Genomic DNA, 24504 nt, shown 5'->3' with positions numbered 1-24504 from the left:
AACCACCTCACTTTGCTATACAAGACAGTAGACAGTTCAAAAACAGGTCTAAGTATATGTGGGAATTGTGTAGATGATAAAGTTGACATTTTAAATTAATTGGCAGAGAATGAATTAATTAATAAATTATTTTGTAACAAATCACTATTCACTTGGAAAAAATAAGTTAAATCACTTATTTATAATAAGCAGAAATAAATTCCAAGGTTAACCAAGATTTTAGAAAATTTTAACAGAAGAAACACTTTCTTTAGAACCTGTTAAAGTTCTATACCCTTACTTGATTTCTGTCTGGTTGTTCTACCAAATGTTGAATGAGGGGTGTTGAATTCTCTAACCATAATTGTGGATTTGTTTCTTTTTCCTCTCAGTTCCATTAATTTCTGCTTCACATATTCTTCACCTATTTTGATTGGTGCACACACATTTAAAATTGTTATATTTTCCTGGTGGACAAACCATTTTATAATTGCATTAATATACCTCTCTGTCTCTGTAATTACTTTTGCTCGGAAATCTTTTTTTTATGATATTGATATAGTCACTCCTTCTTTTTTGGATTGTTTGCATGATACATCTTTTTCCATCCTTTTACTTTCAATTTACCTATATTGTTATACTTGAAGAGAATTCATGTAGACATATATTTTGACCATCCACTCTGGCAATCTCTGTCTTTAATTTATATATTTAGATCAGTTATATTCAATGTAATTATTGATGTGTTGGGCTTATGTCTGCCACTTTGTTTTTATTTATCTCTGTTTTTGTTTCTGTTTTTATTCCTCTTGTGTTACTGTGGGTTATTTGAATGTTTTTAGAATTCCATTTTGTGATCCATAGTGTTTTTCAGTGCATTTCTTTGTATATTTTTATCAGCAGGTTCTCTAGGCATTACCTTGTATATATATATATAATGTATTATAGTCTATTGGTATCATTATTTAATTGGTTCAAAAGATATATAGAAATCCTACCTCTATGTTCATTCACCCTGTCCCATTTGTAATATGATTGTCTGTCATAAATATTTCCTTTACATACATTTAGAACCACACCTGACAGCATTATAGTAATTTTGCTTCAATTGTCAATCACAAATTAGAAAACTCAAGAAGAGACTGAAAGTCTTTTGTATTTTAACCATATTTTTCCTTGCCTTGCTCTTTCTTCCTCCTTGCTGTTCCAGAGTTTCTTCTTATATAATTTTCTATTTAGGAAATTCCATTAGCCATTTTTTTTAAAGGTTAGTCTGTTGTTGACAAATTGCCATAGCTTTCTTTAACCTGATATAGTCTTGATTTTCCCTTCATTCCTGAAAAAAATTTTTATAGGCCTAAGTTTCTGCCTTGACGATTCTTACTTTTAGCCCCTAAAGAGTATTATTTCACTTCTTATCAATCCCTATTATTTCTGGATGAAAAATTCACTGTCATTTTAATTGCTTAACCCACATAGCTAAGGTATCATTTTTCTCTGATTTCTTTCAAGATAACTTTTTTCTGTCCAAAGATTTCAGAATTTTAATTATGCTGTATTTTAGCCTGGATTTGGGGGGAGGTGTTCTGTTTGAGGTTCATTCAACTTCTTGAATCTGTAGGTCTATATATTTGCCAAATTTAGGAAGCTTCCAATATATCTTTGCATGCTCTTTCATTCCTGCTCTCTTTTCCTCTCTTTCTAGGACTCTGATGATACAAATGTCAGGGTTTTTGTTTTGTTTTATTTTTTGTTATTGTTTTTAATAATCCAATAGGACCCTGCAGACCTAACAAACTTTTTTCAGTATATTTTTTTCTCTTTCGTTCAGATTGAGTAATTTCTGCTGTCCTATCTTCTAGCTCACTGATTCTTTCCTCTGTGTCCTCCATTCTGCCATTGGGCTCATCCATTGAGTTTTTAGTTTGGTTATTATATTTTTCAGTTCTAAAAGTTTCATTTAGTTCTTTATATCTTCTTTCTCCCCCTTTTCCTCTGTCTTTTCTCCTCCTCTTCCTCTTCCTCTTTCTCCTCCTCCTCCTTCCTGGCTAAGACTGTCTATTTCTGTGTTAATGTTTGTATTTTGTCATTTGTTCCAGCATGTTTGTAACTGCTTATGTAAACATTTTTATCATAGGTGCTTTAAAATATCTGTTGGATAATTCTAATATCTTTGTCATCGCAGTGTTGGCATTGATTGTTATTCTTTTAAAAAGAGACTTTTTATTTTTTAAGAGCAATTTTAAGTCCACAGCCAAATTGAGAAAAAAGTACAGAGGTTTCCCTACACCCTCTTCCCCCACACATGAATAACCTTCCCCATTATCAACACCCCACACCAAAGTGGTACATTTGTTATAGTTGATGAACCTATATCAATACATCATTATTATTCAACATCCATAGTTTACTCTAGGTCTCACTTTTGATGTTAAACATTATATGGGTTAGGACAAATGTATAATGACATGTGTTGACTATTGTATCATGCACAGTATTTTCACAACCCTAAAAATTCTCTGTGCTCTACCTATTCATTCCTCCACCTCCTACACCAACTCCTGGCAACCACTGATCTTTTTACTGTCTCCATAATTTTACCTTTTCTGAAAAATTCTTGACTTTCCACTAGACCTTCTCTAATACCATTCCAGCAGGGATGGGATGGGCCCCCCACTTAGTGACACATGGGGATGGAAGTCCAGTTTCCTCACATCATCTTCACTGCCACTGTAGGGGGTGGGGTTTTTTTCCATGTTTTCCCTTCATCATATGCTCACTTAATATAAAATGTCTAGAGTTTTTAATTGTACTTAACAGTCAGAATAGAGAAAAGTATATCTGCTTCAGCTTCTTGGAAGCAGAAGTCCTCAGCAAAAGTGTGAAGAATTTGATAACATTGAATACTGTCAATGATGTGAAGCAATTGGTACTGGGATTACGAACTTCTTAAAATTTTGGTGAGAGTAATTTGATAGTAGATATCCAAAAATTTTAATAAGATTAACAATCCAACCTGTAAGAATTTTTCTACACAACTACTAACATGAATACATAAATAATAAATATGCTTATCTTAGCATTATTTGTAAAAGTGAAAATAATTAGAAATAATTCATCAACAAATAGAGAAATGGTTAAAAATATTGTGGTAAGCAAAAAACGAAATTACATGCACCCATCACTTTTTTATAAAGTAAGCTGCAAAAAATATGTATAGCATGTTCTCATTTCTCATACAAAAATTGATGGGGCACCTGGGTGGCTCAGTTGGTTGGGCGACTGCCTTAGGCTCAGGTCATGATCCTGGAGTCCTGGGATCGAGTCCCACATCGGGCTCCCTGCTCAGTGGGGAGCCTGCTTCTCCCTCTGACCTCTCTCCTCTCATGCTCTCTCTTTCTCTCTCAAATAAATAAATAAAATCTTTAAAAAAATTGTTGAGTGGCTTTTTCCTATTGCTTAGAATTGGAAACTAATGCTATAAGGTATGGATAAAGGGACATCAAGTATCCTATTCTATAGTGACACCCTCTAAGGAAACTCAAATATCTGTAGGCTAACACCTCTATTAGATCTTACAAACAACTGGGCAGATTAGCCTTCTTGCCTTCAATCATTATCCCAGCACATCACCCATTGCCTTCCTTCAACCTCATTTATCACCCCAGGGCTTCTTACAGTCCTCTAAAACAAAAGACCTGGGAAGAGTGATAGAGTAGGGGAAAGTCTTTGGAGTCAGATATGTTGGCTTAGGTGGGACCTCTGGTTATTTTCCACTGTTCCCATGGAAAAAGTAAGGGGGCTGCTTATCCCTCTCCACAAATCAGGTAAAGGAGGGAGAGTCAAGGTAATTGTTTAAAGACCTTAAGAATACCTTATAAACTATGAGACTGGCATTTTGTTCCCCGAAGGAGTTTTTGGGATTTTAGCTTAAGCAGTTGAGTCACCAACTTCTTGTGTAATTATATGAACAGGGGAAAGCAGAACTGGAGAGAGATGGCAGACTGATGAGTGTTGATCACAGGACACGGGGACCCAGTGGCAAGAAGGTAGGAGCTGAAGGCATTGAGAAAGCTAGACAGGAAGATATAGAGACAAACTCTTGTCAGGAAACAATGCAGAAGGTAGTGGCTTCATGGCACTCTCTCCCCCAGTGCACTGCCCTCCAGAAAAGAGACTGAAGAACTTAGTCTTGGGCTCAGGTGAAAAAGCATATTTGAACCCTTGCCTCATAGAGGGCAGCCAGGGCAAGCAAGAAGCAAATCATAGAGGACCACCACGGAGGTCAGTCAATAAAGAAGCATCCTGTCTCATAATCTCTTTCAATACCTACCACCAGAGAAATAAGTTCCTGAATAAGATAGAGGAAGAAATGAGCCAAACTTCTTTGCCTTCACTCCAACCCAAGTCAGTGACTTGATGGAAGAGCCAAAGGTCAAACCCACTGCAGGTCCCTGGAGCCATGGGCCACAGCTAGCAGAAGAGATGAAATTTACATCAGATATGAGATCTGAGTTTTAAACTGGACAACACTGAATTTGTCTTTTTTTTTTTTAAAAGATTTTGTTTATTTATTTGACACAGAGAGAGAGATCACAAGTAGGCAGAAAGAGAGAGGAGGAAGCAGGCTCCCTGCTGAGCAGAGAGCCCGATGCAGGACTCCATCCCAGGACCCTGAGATCATGACCCGAGCCAAAGGCAGAGGCTCAGCCCACTGAGCCACCCAGGCGCCCCTGAATTTGTCTTTTAATAACAAAGTGTTGGAAGTGCTGTGGTATCTGCTCAGGATATCATTAGAGATCTGCTCCCCGCTAGGAAAAGGAGATTCAACATACACAGTAATAGTGGAAAAATAAAAGTGGCTTGTGTTTCTATCCTTAGGCAGTTAAAACTGTTAATCAACATATGAAAGGCACATGTATGTATTAGGTACTGTGTGTGTGTGTGTGTGTGTGTGTGTGTGTATTTTCTCTAAGCAAAGAAAACTGGAAGAATCTGTACCCCATTATTAACAATCACACATTGGCATATATAAAGATGGAATTTATAATAACCAATAAGTTTCTAACTTGAGAAATACAAAGGTTTTCTTTATAAATAATAGATGAACACACTAGGTTCCAGTCAGATGAAACTATGTGCATAAGCTTCATAACAATAAAAAAAGAGTTCACCAATTGATAAATAAATCTTTCATATCTGTACCCCACACATCCCAATGCTCAGAGTCCCGTCATCTTGCTTCGCAAGCTGTGGTGTTTTGCTTAATGAATTCCTAGAACTATGATCCCGTATGGGTCATTTTCAATGTTGGAATTTCTGGAAGACTGGTTGTGGGCATAGGAGATGGGTTGAAGTGGTGGTGGGCTTTTCTCTCAAGCTAATGAGAGCGGTGTTCTCTGGCTCCTTTGAGCCCGTGTCAGCTCCTCTCCCCCTCCTGCTCAGTTGACAGCTGCGGTTCTTCTGCTGGAACGAAAATCAGTTGCTTTGGGACAGCTGACCCTCACTTCCCATGGATTTCTGCCAATGTTGGGGCAGTTTCTTGGTGTTCTTTTCACACTAACTATAGGAAATCTATTTCCTATGTCTTGCTCTTAAAAAGGGTCTACCACAGCCCAGCAATTTGCTTCCCTGGGATACTATTCCTTCAGCCTTCAGTGACTGGTTCAGAGAATAGCTGGGCCCAGTTTCTCACTCTCCCTGGAATAAGTGTCCTTTTCAACATCCACACCTTACTGCACATTTAAGCCCACTCCACTCCACTTCACTCAAGCTGATATTTTTCATTCAGCCTTCACTGTTCTCCCTTTACTCTAGATTGCTTTGGGGACCTGCAGGTTATCAACAGAGCTCAAGTTATTTTTCACAGGACTTCTGAGCTCATGCGAAACAGGGGATATGACCTGGCAGCTAGTCTACATCTCCCTTAATATTTCATAACAGTGAAGTTAATTGTGAAGCAAATGAAACCAGACCATAAAGGGAATCTCAAGGGTGTAGTGGGACCTAATTCCAACTGACCACATAACTCAGCAGCTATCTCAACCCTAATGCTATAAAGGGAAATAACTTGGTTTCCAGAGCAATCCTTGAATAATTCCGAGGACACAAACTCTACCATCTCTCTCTCTGTGTCTCTCTCTCCCTCTCCCTCCCTCCCTCTATCCTTCCCCTGACTTGGGTAAAAGCCATATAAGTAAACTAGTAAAGTTATCAAGATGTGGTTTGAAAGCAACCTGGAGAAAAACAATGAGATGTTTTTAACAAAAAAATAGAAATAATATTCAGGGCTCATAACTACTCATTGTAATATACCTTCTTATACTTTGTTGGTGAGATTTTGAATGAGTATAGACTCTGCAAAGCAATTTTATACTCTTTATTTTTAAAAAAAGTTACTTCTAGGGTGCCTGAATGGCTCGTCATTAAGTGGCTGCCTTGGGCTCAGGTCACGATCCCAGGGTCCTGGGACTAAGGTCCACATTGGCTCCCTGATCAGCTGGAAGCCTGCTTCTCCCTCTCCCACTTCCCCTGCTTGTGTTCCCATTCTCACTGTGTCTCTCTGTCAAGTAAATAAATAAAACCTTACCCCCCAAAGAAACCTTTAAAAAATTACTTCCAGGAATCTATCCTACGGAATAATCTGAGAAATAATGAAATATTTATAAGGATGTATAAGGATCATCAATGTAGTATCATTTATCATAGGAGAAATTCGAAACAACCTAAATGTATAAAATAAGTTACGGTTTTTGCATGAAATGGAATATTGCCCTATCTTTAAAAATCATGTTTCCAAAAAATAATTGTATGATATGATAAAAAGCTTAGTTTATAATATTGAGACAAAAAGAATAAAAACTGTATATACAATATTAACCTCATTTTGTTATGTTTATCAATCTCTCTGGAAGTAAATCTTTTCTTTCCAAATGTTTTGAAATAATCAAAGATTATTTTTATTTTGAGAAAAAGGTTAATTGACAAAATCTATTTTAATTTGGCAACAATCTCTTTTGGGGGCTTCTGGTTCCAGGGTTAAACCTTTCCTGTAAGACATACAAGATAGAATTTTGGGGGAAGGTTCTTGGGAAAGGAATGGAAAGAAAAGAATTTGGAAACCAGCTTACTCTTTTCCCCAATAGCTGTACAATTTTAATATTTTTATCATTTCATGTTCTCCTTGAGCCCTGCCCAAGAACAAAGACTATTATTTTTTTTAAGTTGTATGTCTATCCAAGGGAGTGATAGTGTGAATTAGTGTCAAAGAAAGAAACTCACTAATCTTAACCCATTATTCTTTTTATCTGCTCAGGTGTTTAACCTCCCTATATGGGAAAGGGAAAAAAAATTAGTTAAATTTAAAATTTAGTCTGAGTAGTCACCTAGAAATTGCTGTTCTGAAATAAAATAAGTAGCATTTTGGCAATATAGATGAAGAACCTAAAATTAGTCCCATTTTTTGGCTCAGAATTCTACTTCTGGAAGATGCAGACCAAGATCCAAGATGGGCATCATGGCCTAGAACGAAACAGTAAAAAATCATGGAATGGTTAGCTCAACTGTGGATGGGATAAACAAAATATTTTTTAAAAAATTAAATCTTCTGTAGGTTTAGTAAATCTTCAGAGATTGCCGTATCTTTGGGCCATCCCTGTCTTCTTAGCCCCATTTTGCTTGTCCAGCCATTGGTGGAAACGAGCCTCAGACCAGGGTCAGAATGGTAACTAAATAGATGTGAATATATAACTTGTTTTATGTATAACTTGTTCTCTAAATGGTATGTAACTTGTGGGAAAGGAAATCATTCTAATGATTCTTAGAAGAAATCTTGTGCCCTTTTCTGATAGTCAGGACAAGCCAAGATTTCAAAACTAATCATGTACCAATGATTTCTGGGATTTTCTATAACATACAGTTAAGACTGGGTGGGCCTTTAACTGGCAAAATATGAGCAGTCTGGCTCAAAATCACAGGAAGTTTTCTCTAGAGTCATGACTTTTTTTTTTTTTTAATGCTGGAAAGAACTTTAGAAATCTCACTACTGGTGAAGAAACCAAGGTACAGAGAGATTAAATGATTAGGTTGGGGTCAGAGCAACTTAGTGGCTGAGCCCCCTATTTATGAAGCCTTAAAAGTACCATTTTTTAGAAACTTTATTCTAGTAAGTTAGAATATACCTGATAAAAAATATTGAGAAAGATAGTGGAATTCAGTATCACATAATCTGTGAGTTGATTTATAAAATTTAAAGAGAAGAAAAAGCAAAAGACAGAGTTGAAGACAAAAAATATTCAGGAAATTTATAAATTGTTTGAGCAGAAGGCCTCTGAGATGATTCAGAAAGCTTGGCAGGTGGGGAATGAAAAGTTAAGCTCAGCTAACATGGGGTCTAAGTGACTCTGGAGATCTCTGTCATTCATAGTTTTGATGTCAGTTGATTTTCCAGTAATGAAGAGAAGTTTCTGTTAATGCACACATCATATCCTGAGAAAATTTTTTTTTTTTTTTGCTTTGAACCAGGAGTATTTATTTGCAAAATGGCTTCCTATATCAGTGTAGTATAATGATGGCCCATCTTATATAGCCCATCTCCAAATGGCTTGAGATCCAGTTTTAGCTTTAGGAAAATAAAGAACTTCAGGACAAGCCCCTTGGATGCAGAAAGGGACCTTTTGAAATCACATCCCCAGATATTTGCCCACTACTGGGAGATTGGTTAGTGTAGAGTAGAAGCAGCTGGAAGCACTCCATGTTGACCTAACTTCATGAATGACAGGCTGAGTGCCTATAGCCTAGTGGCTAGATTATGTTGGGGAAGCCAGCATTTATCAGTGGCCTGTTCTTCCAGAAACTGACATAGGTGGTGTTTTTCTTTTTTTTCTTTTAAAGATTTTATTTATTTATCTGACAGACAGAGATCACAAGTAGACAGAGAGGCAGGCAGAGAGAGAGAAGGGGAAGCAGGCTCCCCACAAAGCAGAGAGCCCGATGTGGGGCTCAATTCCAGGACCCCAGGATCATGACCTGAGCTGAAAGCAGAAGCTTTAACCCACTGAGCCACCCAGGCACCCCGGTGGTGTTTTTCAGAATACAAGGCTGCCTTGCTCTTCTTGGTCCTTGAAGAGAAGAAATTATTCTATAATTACTCAAGAGGAAGACCCAAGCTAGAGATGAGGAAGGTGTTATCTATTTCCAGGGTGTAACATAGGATCCTGGACACTCAATGATGATGCATGGAATGCAATGAGCTACTGTATATCATCATTCTAAGATACATTATTTTTCACATTTTCATATTTCTAAAATTAAGATGCATCTTAACATTTGTCTGAATTTTCTATATTGTTGGTATTATCCATGCTGGGTTCAACTGCTGTTAAAAATGCTTTTAAAAGTGAGAAACAAAATTTATTTTGTTATATAAATAATAAATACGAATATTATTTTCTCATACACCCAAAGGCATGAAAATAGAAAAGTAATGTGTAGGAACAAAGGCATTTGTCATTGTATTTTCCTACAAAGCAATATCCAAGTGCCTTACAGAACTTAAAAAAGGAAGTAAACCATGAGCCGATGACCCTGTTACGTTTTTGTTACTGAGATACATTGAAGGATTGCCTATCATACGCTGTATTAATTTCCTCTGGCTGCTGTAACAATGACCACAAACTTAGTGCTTGGCACAACAGAAACTTATTCATCCTTAGTTGGTGGCCAGAATCTTAACATCAGTTTCACTGGCTTGAAATCAAGGTTGGTATGGCACTGCTTCCTCTGGAAATTCTGGAAGGGAATCCATTCCTTGCCTCTTCCAGCCTCTGGTGACTACATCACTCTGATTTCTACCTCTGTCTTTACATCATCTTATCCTCTTCCCTGTATCAAATCTCCCTCTCCCATTCTCTTAAAAGGACACTGGTAATGGCATTAGGGCCCACATAAATAATCAAGGATAATCTCTCAATCTCAGTATCCTTAATTTAATACATCTGCAAAGACCCTATTCCAAATAAGATAACATCTACAGTTTTCAGGGATTAGAATTTGAGATCTTTGGGACCACCATTCAGCCCACTACACATACCAAGCAATACAACCAGAGTCAGAAAACAAAAAACAAAAAACAAAAAAACAGACTTCTAAGAATAAGTAAAAGGTTGGTGTGATTAATTAATAGTGATATTTTCTTTATGCTTCCTTCTGACAAAATCAGAAAATCATTAAAACTTGCAGAACTGCTATCAGTGGCTTGGAAGAATATCTCAGTGACAACAAAGAACTCTTCTAAGGAATGTTCATAATGGCCCAGGGAACACACCTAGATAGCAAATGTCTGGATATTGGTCATGCGATGTGGGAAGTGATTCAGAAGGGCTAGACTCTGAACATGAAGAAGTTTTAGGATAAATTTAATATAACAGATTAATTATAAAAATGGTTCCAAATCTCCACTCTTCCCTGATCCACACTCTATACAATGTGACTTTGCAGCTTCTCCCATCAAGAGGTAGACTCTATTTCCTCACCCCTCTGATCTATGATGTCCTGTGACTGGCGTTAGCCAATAGAACACAGCTGAAGGATGTTATCTAGATCCAAGAGGCCTTGTTTCTGTTTTCCCTAGTCATCATGAGAGCAAGTACAAACTGGCCTACTGGGTGATGAGAGACATGTGGTTCGGCCCCTCTCATCACTCCAGCCAATAAAATAGCCTGCCTGCCACCAGACCCGTGAGTGAGGCCATCCCTAACCAGCTAGCTCTCAGATAAATTGCCAACCAACCACAGATAAATGAGCAAGTTCAGTGAGCCCAGCAGGGCCCTGCCCAGACCAGCAGAACTGCCCAATTGACCTGCAGACTCTGAACAATAATAAATGTTTATTATTTTAAGCCATTAGGTTCTAGTATGGTTTATTATATGATTAAAAACTAACACATCATGGGTAGAAAATCACCAGATTTTAATGACAGAATAAATAAATATTTTGGAATGAATTAGATTCTGAATGTAAAACATATTTTTGGAATATTTTAATGAATTTATTTTGTTTATAATTTCTTTTTTGTATCCCTGATGGTGACACAGGATAAAAATATATTCACTAAGAAGTCTCAGAGATCTTTAAATAAGTATAAAATAAAAATTTGAATTGAAAAAAGCATCATGTCATGATTTTATTGGAGGTATTCCTTTTTTTAGGGTTATAACCATTCTTAATTTCTTTTATCTATGTTTAAGGCAGAAGCCCATTTCAGCTTAAATACAATAATTCTATGCTTAGCTTTCTGCCACTTCTTCACTATATAACTTCAGGTGATATGATCCCCTCTCTGAGTATCAGTTGTCCTATATGAGAAGTGAGAACGATAATACCTCCTGGTTAGGGTTATTCTGAAGATAAAATATGATATGCATACGAATGTGCTCTGTGTAATGTAAATGGATGAAAACATTAAAAAAGCTGAATCTAAGCTAATTAGCATATTTCTAAATATGCTCAATAGTAACATTTTATTGGCTGAAGAGTGATGGTGATTTTTTCAATAAAATTTTTCTATTCCATAAAGTAGATCATTTGGTTATGTGACTATATCTTTTCTTGCTGTGGTTATCCCCACTCTTTCCCACAATATAGATATAATGAGATCTGTGAACATGACCTTTTCCCCATCACATGTTGCTCATTGTTGGTATAACAGAATAAAACCAGGTGGCCCATATGCAGACATCCCAGCCCTGACTGCTTTAGATTACATTTGTAGCAAGGAGATTTGAGATTCTTGTCTCACCTAGAGCCTCCCTCTCAAAAAATCTGCCTCAGTCAATAGCCAACCTATCCATCCATCCCCAGCCAACCACAGTTAATGGGACAAGAGGCATACAACTGATCTGGAGAATTTAATTAGAGCTTCTTAGAACAACTCTGTAGTGGTCCTGGTCTTGAGAATTCAAATTAAGACATGTTGAGATTAAAATTTTGGAGAGTGGAGTCTAACTGAATATACACATAGAACTGGTACCACAGTCAGTAACCTAACAGATCAACCACATATGAAAGAGAAAGTTCCGGAAGAGTAGAAAGCAAGTTAGCACAGAAAATCAGAGGAGAAAATGCAGAACACTGGCAGAAAAAGCAGAGCTAAGGTCCCAGAGAGAAAGAGAGGGTGTTTCACTCCAGACTTTGTTTCCCAGTAGATTTTCCTTACTGTTTATTTTATGCCTGGAGATGTCAGCCAGATTCCTTGGACTATCTTTACAATGCCTCATTCCCCTTTTTATTTGAGTCAGTTTGGAGGGATTTTTGTTCCTTGTAACCAAATGACCCCTGCAGGTTTGAAAAATTCTCCTGGGTTTAGCAATCTCTTGGATTTCTTTTTAGTTCTTGGTGGGGGAAAAAAAGCCTATTGAGGGGAAAAAAAATGATGAAGGAAGGAGCTATTGAGTGGGTAACAGATGCCTGAAAGTAAGAGACTGGGGAAGCCACAGAAGGTGATAGTATTCACATAAAGTGTGGATAAGAAAAGGGATTCTAATGAGATTCATTAGTGAAAGACCCCAGAAACCAACCAGAACAGTTCAGGCCTGAGGACTCCTCAGTGATGGTAAGAATTTTGAAGGGAGACCCACAGTGTTTTGAAAGACACAATACTTAATAAAGACCCCTTTCTGGGCTTCAGTACTCAAAAAAAAAAAAAAAAAATCCATATGTGATGAGAACTCATGTTTTAGGTTAATTCCCCTTTGATAGACTTGATGGTGATTTTTTCATCATGGATTTATTTTTATTATAAAGTAAATTTCATCACCAAATTCTAACATTAAGATTAGGCAATATATCTGAAACAGCCTCTGGTTATAGCAATGCTACAGGAACTTACCCAGCAGACAGAGACATCTCTAACAAGCTTATTATTATTATTTTTAAAGATTTTACTTATTTATTTGAGACAGAGAGAGAGGGAGGGAACACACAAGTAGGGTGGAGCAACAGGCAGAGGCAGAAGGAGAAAGGAGCTTCCTGCTGAGCAAGCACCCCATGTGGCTTAGGTCCCCGGACCCTGGGATCATGACTTGAGCCAAAGGAAGATGCTCAACTGACTGAACCACCCAGGAGCCCTCTAACAAGCTTACTATTAAGCTTTTGCATTCATTCCTCTTCAAGCACTTGCTAAGTGTCTGTCACTGCACCAGGTGCTGGGGAAACCAAGGTGAACCAGCCAACGCTGTGGTCCCTGCCCTCAGGGAGTTAGAATAGATAGACACAACTAGATAATAGAGAAATGAAAGAAAATAAGAATTACCTATTGCGGGTAAAGTGATAGGTGGTGAAATACAGAACTTTGAGCAGGATCCACTGCAGATAAGAAAGACAAAATCTGAATGTAACTTGTTTTAAACACTTTTAAGACAACGCGAGCAATGAGATTATCATAAGAATTTACTATTGTTTCCATAGTTTGGCTATTGTAGACATTGCTGCTATCAGGGGAAATGTATTTGAAGCACTTTTATAATTCAGCGATGAGGAGGAAGGGAGAAGAGAGAAGGAAAACCAATCTTAATTAGTGTCTAACATGTTCCAGGCATTATGTCACCAAAGGAGTCATTATTACAGGTAGAGGAACCAAGGTCTGAATGGTCAAATATTCAAAAGCTTCTTCCATTACACTATACACTAGATATAGATCTAAGTTCATCTGTAAAAGCCAACAGACTACTTCCTTATCACCAACTTGGTTAATTTTAAAATAAGGTCCTGTGAACATTTTATTCTTATAAAGTGTCTTATATTATTTCTACTATTTAAAGCACCTTTTAAGCTAATAATTCTGACCTAAGGGCCGGATAAATTCATAACTAAGAATGTCATCTCTGGGAAGGGAAAAAGCAGATTTCATCTGAGTGGGGGGGGGGGCAGTTGAAACATCCCACTCCCGGATGGTGCCACCCAGTCCCATCCTGTCTGTTCGATTTGTGCTTTTCTCAAATACGCACTGAGACGTCAGGGCAAGAGTTGAGTTTCAATTTAAGCACAGCAACAATCTCACAATTTCTTCCGTCGAGCTTCCTTCACCATAGTCTCAGAGAGTCAATGATTCAAATTCATTCTTGATTCCACATTCATGGAGGTGTTGGGCACTACGCTGAGTTCTGGGGACAAGAGTGATGATGGCGCTGTGAAGAAGTCTGGTCTCCGCGAAGTTCTAAACGCCAGTTCCCTCCGCCCTTTTCAAGTTTTTCTCCTCCTTCTGCTCAGGGAGGGGATTTTAAGCCTAGTCCCTGGGGTGGAGAATCCTGGGAACCCGCCGGAGGGTGGACCTGCGGAGCGGGCCCAGCCCAGAAGATCAAAGTCAAGTCGACCCCAGCCGCCCGCAGGAAGCCAGACGAGCTCTCAACATTGCAGCAGGCAGCACGCGAGCTTCCAGGGACACAGCCAGCATTTGGAGGGAAGGATGCAAAGCTAGCAAAGGAAGTTCGGCAAGCCAACTGCGTGGGGAGGGCGCCTTCCCTCCGTGGTTGTGCGGGGTCGTAACCCTAGAACCTTCCGGGGTGGCGTCTGCGCGCCAGGCGGCCGCACGCGGACCCGGCCGTCTCGGGGGCGGTGCCCAGAAAAGGCCGTGGACCCAGAAGGCTGTGTAGGTTGTGGCTCGGAGCTCGGAGCCTCTCTCCTCCTCCCGCCTACTTCCATCAACACTTGGGAGTAGAAAAGCCGCCAATGAAAACCTGTCGTTCCTTACTCTGCCTCTGGGCTTGGGTCCCTGACTTGCCCGCCAGCCGCAGCCGAAGCTCACTCTGCGATCACCATCACCCCCGGAGCCCCCCCACCCAAACCTAGGCCGACTTCCCATAGGACTGACGGGGCCCCAGCCCAAAGCCAACACACCCACTCCTACTGGAGTGAAAGGGAAATCTTTGCTGGACCCTCTGCGCAATCGGGGGTTCGCGGGGGGCGGGGCGTGAGTCCCGGTGCCCATTTTTTCCTACCCCTTTTGGGGTCGCAAAGGAACAACAGCAGAAAGGCCCTAATCCATCCAGGGTTGTAATTCATCTGATGACTGAAATCTGTCTCGAGGGCACGAGATGAGCGCACAACCTTCGATACATGAGGGCCACACAAATCTCTGGATTTGCTCTCTGAATTCTGGGTTCTAGATTTTCAAGAAGTAGTCACACTGGTAGAAAGCTCTAGACAAATTTGGAGAACACTAGGGAGAGGTAAAGGCATGTGTGAGAGAGAGAGAAAAATTGTAACCTTCAGCACTGCATCAAAGACAGAAAGGTGTTTTGTTTGGGCAATAGAAAGACTATCACCTGTGCCTTATGAACACACACCCTTCTAGTTTCCCGTCAGAGACACTTTGAGGTCAGGTCAAGCGTGGACAGCTCATCTCTGGCTACTTTGTGATAGTAACTGATACATGCACTGATCTTTTATAAAGTGATTACATAAATATAATCTCATTTGTGTCCCACTGAGGTTTTGTGAGGAAAAAGCAGAAAAGTACCAGTAAGAGTATTCTAACTTTCATCGCCATTTTCAGAGATGAGAAAACTGAGGATCCAAGCCCTTTCAGGGAGAACCTAGAGGCGGAACCCGGGCTTAACTCACATGTTCCCTATTCATAGCCTCATGCCTCATGCTGAAAGCAAAGGCTTCAAATTATAGGAAGGAGGTATAGGACTTTTAAAAAGTCTGTTTGCAGTTTGGGGGCCCCCAGAATTAGCAAGCAGGAATTTCTTCTTTGTGGGCCACCTGAGTAGGGTGCTCAGAATTTTGAGCATTTGGTTTATAAGAACGGGAGTGGGAGCTTGGAAATTTTGTTGAACATGAACAGCAAACAACTGAATCACTCTGGGACTCATTTCTGAATTGGATTCTGAATCTTGGAGCCAGGGACACTGGCCCTGTGGTTGAAGTGACCAAATGCAGGAATTTGGAGAAGGTGGAGGTGGTCAGGGCTTGAATTGTACTCCTAAAAGTCAAGTGGGGGATAGGGGAGTGGTAGGAAAGCCGGACACCAGGAGAGGTCCTCTGACGTGCAAAAGACAGGCAGGCGGGTAAGGAGTTAGCGAAGTTCCCAGCCATAGGAGAGGAGAGATTTGCACTTGATGGTAGCCTTCACTGGCAGAGAACCTACCCGGTTCACCTGTCAGGACCAGTGTCACCGGCTCCTTCCCAGAAGGCCAGGGCCAGGCTTCTACCCACTAAGCAGACTAGGGGTTCGTTGTAGGTGCACAGGATGGACCGAGGGAGCTCTTACTCCAGGTACCAAACTGAGCCGAGAAAAAGAGAAAAAAAAATCGAAAAGAAAGAGCAAATGAAGCGGAAGTTTCAAGGCCCTCTGCGAGGAATAACAGTATAAATAACCGAAGACGTCTTGTAAACACTGCGGTCATAACCCCGAACATTAAACAGCCCCGGTGGCATCTGGCGCATCGGCCGCTGCGGGCTGCTCTGGGGCAGTGAGTGAACCCGGTTCCAGGCTCCTCGGCCTCGCCTCTCTGTTTATCTCAACTTAATCTTCCCCCAACGAGCATGGAAGATGTTTAAATTAAAACCCAGTCCGCCGGAAGTCATGGCTGGGAGCTGAAGGTGATGGCTAACTGTGACCGATAGGCAGGCATGAACGATGTTAGAAGTAATTCATTAATTACTAAGAAGAAATATATAGTGTATGTTGTCGCACTTCCTAAAGGTTATGGAATTTACACTTTTCATAGCTCCCATTATTTCTTCACAGTTTGGTACTATGGGTTGCTAAGGTTCATGTCTGTACCTAGAAAGCTAACAAAAAGTGAAATTTATCTTCCTGCTCCTGTCATCAATTATACTGCGAAATACTTGAAAATCGGATTTTCCTTTTGGTATGTTTTCCCCTGGAATCGTGTAACTGTTAGTAACGTTATCCCCCAACCATTTTTTAGGTTCACGGTTACATTATTTATAATTGTCTTAAAAGTAACCTGCAAACCTGAGCCCTGAGTTTCTTTTTGAGGTTTCAGTGCAAAATATGAGTTGCACCTTCCCAGTGGAAATTGTGTTTAATCTTTTCCATTTCTAGAAGTTTGGATTGAAGTTCAAACAAATCACTTGTATTATCAGGCTTCCCCATACTCTCCCACTTTTCTAAGGTATCTATCTCTCTACCTATCTATCTATATTTTGTAAAAATCACACCAATGTCAGGGCTTTTAGCAATATAAAGAAAGATTTATTTTCGAAAGTAGCAAAACTTGTTTGAAAAAATATATATATCTTTAAGTGAATTACTTTATAAATGTGACTGTCAAAGTCAGCTATTCTATGATCTACATTTTACAACATATTGTACAAAAGATACACGTTGATAGGCTCTTAATATCTATTTATATATTTATAATTACATATTGCACTTGGACCAGCAAGGCTCGCAGAGTCATTCACGGTAGAAGTTAATAAAGTTAAATAGATGGGAATCTTTGTAAGTACAATTGATCTCCTCAGGTCTGGAAACGAACTCCTCGTCGCTGTAAAGTGTTCTCGCGGGGGTGGGGGTGGGGGCGGGGGCGGACAGGGAGAGGAGCGTTGCGAGGGGGAAGCACAGACAGAGAGCAGGGAGGGCAGGGGTAGCCTTCCCGGGGCCCGCTCCCCCCTGGGAGCGCGCCTTTCCCAGACTCGCACCTCCAGGGTCAAGACGCTGTGGTTCCACATAAGCGGCTCGCGGTCACCACTTCTTTCAGGTCACTCTCGGGTTTCCCGGCCACCATAAAGGGCCACGTCTGCAGGAGAGAAGAGGGTGGAGGAGGTAAGTGGCCTTGGAGGAGGAGTAGGATGGGCTCCGAGCCTGGGACCAAAGGAGAAGGCGATTTGGGGGCAAGCAGTTGGAGAGACCCCTTATCGCTGCAATTTGATAGGTGTTCTAGTGCGCCCGTGGCTGAATAATGAAAAAGGGTTGGTGCCGAGCCATAGCACGGGGTGACAGAGCAAAGGGGTTCATCCTAGTTGTAAGAGAAACCGAAAAGAACAAGTCCTTGGAAAGCCCAAAGGTGCTGGGACCGTGGCACAGTCTGGAGGCAGCTGTCCCGGTGAGCCTAAGCAGGGAAGCCGAGAAGGACCTCGTACCAAGTGAACGCCAGGTTCCAGGAGAAGTGCTTTTGGGCCCATCTTCTGAGGCCCTGGCCAGGTTTCCTACCTCTTGCTTTCCTCCCCGTCTATTTTTCTACTGCCAGCTTTCATTTCCTCCTTCACAAACCCGGGTTTTTGAACACACTTCCTAAATTAATCGTTGGTTCTTAAAGGAGGGGGGTGGATAATGCTAATAAAATAATATACACTCATATTTTATTTAAGATCATCTTTCTACTAGGCTAAGCGAGCGTTGCCTTTTCTCCTTTTCCGAGGTGTTTTAGAATAAAGCTCACTTACGTTTCTTTATTCAAAGACGAGCGCAGCAGCAACTGTAAATGAAGTGATTACTTTCATTTTAGTTCCAGATTTCTAAAAGCTATTTACTTATCTTTTTTTTTCGAAAAAGAATAAACTTTTAATTAGAGGGAGAAATATTTACCAGGGCAAAATGTCGTTTTGGATCCCCTCCCCCCCAATTCCTGAAACCAATTCAGTGAGAAGACAATTCAAAGCTTCAAACCTCTCCCACTAGTGCTGGCCGATAAGACGACTTTTAAGAGGAAAACCTCTCATTCTTATCATATATAAACAAAGGTGCTAGTAAGTTGTGGTCCTTGGTTTTTTTTAGAGCCTGGAAGTCTTAAAATTAAATCAAATAAAAAAAGGAATTAACCTACACTTCTTATACAGCAAAATATATTTGAAAGAAAATTCGCCTCAACAAGCATTACTTTTTTTTTTTTTAATTTTAAAAGACAGGCTGAATAGGCATGCTTTTTAACATAAAATATATCACGTTTTTAAATCTTCGATGAGAGTGACCTATTTTCATGTTATTTATTATAGTCTAGTATCATTTATTACACTAATATTTGTGAGAATTTACTGATTATGCTGATACTTGTTAGAACTTCTGGGAATTAAAAATGTTAACATACCTGTAAGAGAAGAGCCGAATATTTAAGTATTTGGGAACTTACATGACAATTATGCGGGCACGAATTTGTCTGTATCTAATGGTCCTAAATATGCTTGGGAAAGAAGCAGAGTTGGGTGTTTTACGTACAAAAAATGAGAAAGAGAAAAAAACCCAAGTTCTTCAGCTCAAAGAAGAATAAAGGGATTAATAAAATGCCTTCTGGGCGCGCAGCAGCTGGTCGGTGCTCCCCGTCCCACACCAGCCCTGATGGCGCTGGCGCGGGTTCGGGGATCCCTCCTCTTTGCCAGCTCAATACACTTGCAAACTCTTAATTGGGCTGCCACGTCAAACACTTGCATAAATCATCCCTGCTCCCGCGGCTTGTAGGGCAGACAGCGAGGGCCGCGTGGGATCTCCTGCAAAGGTCCCCAGGGGCGCGCCGGGCTGGGGGCGGCAGAGGTGCGCGCACACTCACGGGGCACACCCGGCTGCGGGAGCGCTGGGCGGGGGCATTCGGGTCGCCGCAGCGGCACCCGCGGACTTACCAGGTTGACCGGGTGAATGTAACCGTTCTCGTACTTGTCGTTAGCCAGAATCTGCCTCAAGTGCGCGATGTAGCTGGATGCCAGCCTGAGCGTGTCCAGCTTGGAGAGCTTGGTGTCAGGGGGAACCCAGGGCAGGGTGGTCTTGAGCCTGGAGAAGGCCTTGCTCAGCACCCGCATCCGGGCCCGCTCGCGCGCGTTGGCCGCGTTGCGCTGGACCTGCTTCCCCTCCTGGCTGACGCCACTCAAGGGGCTCTTCTTGGTGGGCGCCTTTCTCCTCTTGCCCAGGCCTCCGCGGCCTTTCTGGGGAGACCCCGCCTCGCAGTTGGAGCTCTCCTCGGTGCTCTCGTTGGAAGTCACAAACTCTTTGCTCGAGTCCATTTTCAGCCCGTCGCAGTCCAGCATCTCCACCTCTTGAAGATCCTCCACATCGCTGAGGGAGCCGGTGGACATGTTTGGGGGAGAGGATGAGAAAGAGGGGGGAGAGAGAGAGAGAGAGAGAGAGACCGAGCGCGAGAGCAAGCCCCAAACCAGTGGGCCCCCGGGTGTGGAATGTGGAGCAGCCACTTCGTGTTGGGAACTGGAGTTGGGGTCTGGTTGAGTCTCACACCCCTTTCCCCTTCGCAGAGCTGTGAGAAGGAACGGAGAGGGCTTCTGCGGGGAGGAACCCGGCTGTCTTTCCCCACCCCCGGAGTCGTGGCCGCAGAGGAGTGTGAGAGCGCGCTGAGGAATTTGGTGGACACTAGGAATTTATCTGGGGAATAGAGAGGCGGATCCTTGTAGCCCAGGGGAGGGGCCTACTAGGCCCCAGCGGACTCTTAGACCCCTTTCACAACCAGAGGGAAACTCTTAGGCAGAGACCCTGATTTCCAACTTGTAATGTAAATCCTCTCAACTGCAACACGCAAATACCAGTCACCTTCCACTTCAGCCCAGGAGGAGAGCGCCCCACCCACAGCCCCTCTCCTGGGCTATCTCCTAAGGCCCGCTCTCCCTCTTAAGAGGTCATAGCTGGTGGTTAGTGAGGATATCAGGAAAATGACCAGATCCTTTTGCTCTTCCTGGGCCTTCCAAACACAAATTTCACAAGCATCTCCCTGTCCTCACTTCCCCGCAGTTAAAGCACCAATTAAAATCCAGACAGCCATCAACTCCCTCCTGCCTGAGACTGTGGCTTTACCAAGGTATCTTCTTCTTGTCTGAACTGGGGTAAATTAACAAGCGCTTCACTGAATCTTTAGGATGATGCAGGGAAAGGACCCAAACATCCATCTGCACCGGGTCCCTTTAAAGCTATTAAGGAACTGCCTGTGTGTACACAAACATCCTTGAGGCTCGCACACCCACAGCCACACACACAGTTTAGTGGGAGTGGGGTCACTGTGAGAGAGAGTCACGCAAGTGTATGGAAAGCATTTTGTTAATTGGTAATCTTGTCGTGACGAAATTAAAACTTTCCCCTAAATTTTTTTCTAGAAATGCTTTTAAGAATGTCTTAAGAATCTTAGCTGCTCTCAGATATTATATTGCCTGGGATTTGTTTTCTCCCTCCCCCAATGCCTTGGCCTCCTCCTTAGGACCTCTTTGCTACCCGGGTTCCCCACACGAAGTTGATATTGCAGAACACAGAGCATTGTTATCCCTTCAGGAAAGGTTTTTGTTGTTGTTGTTGTTGTTTGTTTTGTTTTGTTTTGTTTTCTTTCCTATCTCTAACTCCAGCCTGGACCCACTTTTTCCTGGAGCATAAGAAAATCTGGAGAGTTAAGTAGAAAAGCAAAGGGAGCCAGAAACCAAGAGCTTGCACAAAATCAGTGAAATAAAATTGGAGAGATGGAACGCATGAATCTTACTGATTCTTCTCCAGGTTTTCTTTCCTTGCAATTAGGCACCAAAGATGAGGTCTGGAGCAAAGTATAAGAGCAGCTTCGGAACTTCTGGCTGGCGGTCTGTACCCCTCTCCTACATTAAGATATCATATCTCTAATCCTGGCTCAGCTGGGAATTCACTAACCTCTAACGTTTTGTTTTGTTAGCAGGGTCTTGTTTGCTTTCCCCCATGCTGTAAACTAAACAGATTGTCAGCAAATCAGTCTTTATTAATGAATTAGTGAGAACCCCTCCCCATAATATCTTTGCCCAGGATCCAAAATTTGTTAATCACCAGTGTAGAGATTTATGAGCTCTCTTATTTTCTGTTGTTTGTGCAGGTGGAGATTTAAATGACCATATCCACCACCAAGATTTATTGTGAGAGTGATTGATGTTATAAACCAGCAACAGGACTCTTCCCACAGCAGGGATGACAGAAATATCAAGTTGAAGTTGCCTTTGTCCTCATGCACAACGGACCCAGTACAAAACACAGAAAAAGTATAATAATTTAATCTGAGATCCAAGACAGCATTAAGAGAACACCCAGCAGGCCTGTTAAACATTTCCCCACTCATTCCCAAACTAGTTTCTTCGATTTTCCCTCCCTTTTCTTGCTCTTAGGAAGACATGGAAGTTATTTTTAGGCTAAAAGAACTATTGTGAAAGTAGGCATTGGTCACACTTTGTGAAATATATGTTTGCAGCTACTGAGATATCTGCAAACTAGCCACAATTTATTTATGTATTTATTTAGGCTCCGGAGTGGGATCATAGTTAAGAAAAAGAACTATGGCCTTACCACATACCAAGCTATTAAGCTGTATAGATTTTGCTTCTCTGAGCACTGTTTTGGTAGGGGAGAGAGGGTCTGGTTGTCTGCCGCACCTCAGTTGGTAGGCTGCTCAGGCTCTTAGAGGGACAGCAACCATCATAGAAATAAGTACTGCTGAACAGATTTCTGCGATTTTTTCAAGGTCTGAAATGTAAGACGAGCAATTTCTGGAAGAGAGCAAAACTAGCTTCATGCCACAAATTGGTTTATGTGCCTAGCAATTATTATTGTTTTTTAGATAAGCAAGAATTAAGTCCACTTATCCTGCAGTGATACACTTAGAGTGGGAAGGGCAACTGGGTTAATAATGAACTTTGGGGTGTCTATGAACACTCTCTAGGGGATGGTTACCAGTTTGGGATGTGAAGATGTGAAGAAGGCTGTTATTTAGGTACCTGGATGTGAAGTCTGGAAGAAAGTACATTAATATAAATAATACTTTTTTTTCTTTCCTCTTGACATTTTGTGTCTCTCCCTGCTAATAAACACTAAGGGGCAAATGGGTGGGAGAAATGCCTTATTGGATTCTACTAAGAAAACCAGTTAAGCTGTAACTTAAGCTGTGCCAAATTCTCCCCAAATATAAACTATATTCTGTGAGAAGAGAAGCACTTTTGAGAAGCTGTATTAACTCTTTCGATAAAAGAGAAGTACTTAGAACATTACTGTTTCAAAACGCCAACTAGAAAGCTTGTGGTTTGAAAGCAGGAGGTAGTTACTAAAAGTTCTTGCTTTACTTTTAAGAGAGAGTTTATGCCCCAGAGACATCTGGCCAATTTGCTGTACACTTCTAACGATTTGTTTTGCAAGAAAGACTATCTTTGAAAGATTTCAGGGCTAAGGAAAATCTATCTCCAAAGGTTGTAAAATGAAGATTAGGTGTGGAATGTGTCCTTGAACTTAAATCCTGGTCTATCAGCTGATAAATTTTCAGGAAGTTCAAATCTGATTCAGTTGTGCTTGGATGAAATAATTTGCTTCCTTTTTTATGAGAAGGAAAACGTTACAGGCTTCTTTCTGTCTTTAGATGCCATCACATTCTCTTTCCTGGGGTGGGGTGGGGGGGGATTATGTCTTCCAATTAAAAATTTAATTCTTTTCTCATACTCTCCATTTTTTGGCCGGAAAGCACACAGGCTGGCAAATTGGAGAAACTGCCAATTCTGTTTTTTTTTTTTTTCCCCTTTCTCTTCTAATGAATACCTCCTGAGGTGTTATTCTCTTTACTTGATGGCAACCACCACTTAAAAAATGTCTGGGCTGGGGCGCCTGGGTGGCTCAGTTGGTTAGGCAACTGCCTTCAGCTCAGGTCATGATTCTGGAGTCCCAGGATCGAGTCCCACATCGGGCTCCCTGCTCAGCAGGGAGTCTGCTTCTCCCACTGACCTCTCTCCTCTCACGCTCTCTCTCTCTCAAATAATTAAATAAAATCTTTAAAAAAAAATGTCTGGGCTTTCTGTGCAAATCAGTGTCTCTTTCTCTATTCAACAAAATTGTCACTGTATCCTTGGCTGCGACTGATTGATCGTTTTCCATCTCCTGCTCATAAGCTTATTTAAATCTGGTTCTTTTTTTTTTTTTTTTAAGAGCAAGGGCAGGGAGGGGCAGAAGGTAGAGGGAATCTTAAGTAGGCTCCACACCCAGCGCAGAGCCTGACACGGGGCTCCATCTCATGGCCCTAAGATCATGACCTGAGTGGAAATGAAGAGCTGGATCCTTAACCGACTAAGCCACCCAGCTGCCTCCCCTCCTTTAAATTACATTTTTAACTTAATTTATAAAGTGAGTACTGTCTCTCCTTATGTGTTTCAAATGGTTATGGTGCCGGTCTATCATATTTTAGCAGTTTAAGTGAGTAGAACACTAGTGAGTGAGATTGGTGACTATTTAAGGAGGTCAATATAGCGATACGGGTGTTGTGTTATCTATGCCTGGCATCAATTATGATCAATAATCAGAAGTCCTCTTCGTGTTCACCTACCCCCTCTGCCTTTTCCACATTTTATTCAATGAATTGTAGCTCCAAACCCACAATACTAAGATTTAAAGCTGGCAAACAAAACAAAACAAAACAAAACAAAACCAACAACAGTAAAGTCCAAAGAAAGTCCAAATGCATCGTGGCTTTTATATCCAAGAAGCAACCTTGCATCTACATGCTCCATAATGTGGCTTTGAAAGCAGCCAAGCCCATGTGCTTGAAGGACAGAGTTTACCTTAAGAAGCAAGTTAGCTGAAGGAAA

General features: G+C 41.2%; 1 protein-coding gene across 1 annotated transcript; it reads right to left on the bottom strand.

Moving 5' to 3' along the window:
* Nucleotides 1-17178: 17178 nt before the first annotated feature.
* Nucleotides 17179-20265, bottom strand: LOC111147827 (transcription factor 21). Its single transcript, XM_022504078.1, has 2 exons — nt 19561-20265; nt 17179-17747 (listed from the first exon to the last, which is right to left on the bottom strand). Exons 1-2 carry the CDS (start codon nt 20008-20010, stop codon nt 17658-17660), a joined length of 540 nt encoding a protein of 179 aa, XP_022359786.1. The 5' UTR covers nt 20011-20265; the 3' UTR covers nt 17179-17657.
* Between the last annotated feature and the right edge of the window lie 4239 nt (nt 20266-24504).

This window comes from Enhydra lutris, unplaced genomic scaffold (assembly GCF_002288905.1).
Source record: "Enhydra lutris kenyoni isolate GAN:26980312 unplaced genomic scaffold, ASM228890v2 scaffoldscaffold17, whole genome shotgun sequence".
Lineage (NCBI taxonomy): Eukaryota > Metazoa > Chordata > Mammalia > Carnivora > Mustelidae > Enhydra > Enhydra lutris.
The sequence above is the reverse complement of the archived record's forward strand: the minus strand, read 5'-3'. Positions and strand labels throughout refer to the sequence as shown.

Bases quoted from the DNA above. Each gene is read 5' to 3' on its own strand.
- LOC111147827 (XM_022504078.1), bottom strand. From the start codon at position 20,010: ATGTCCACCGGCTCCCTCAGCGATGTGGAGGATCTTCAAGAGGTGGAG. The intron at 17,748-19,560 runs GTAAGTCCGCGG...TCTCTCCTGCAG, and splicing joins ACATTCACCCGGTCAACCTG to ACGTGGCCCTTTATGGTGGC.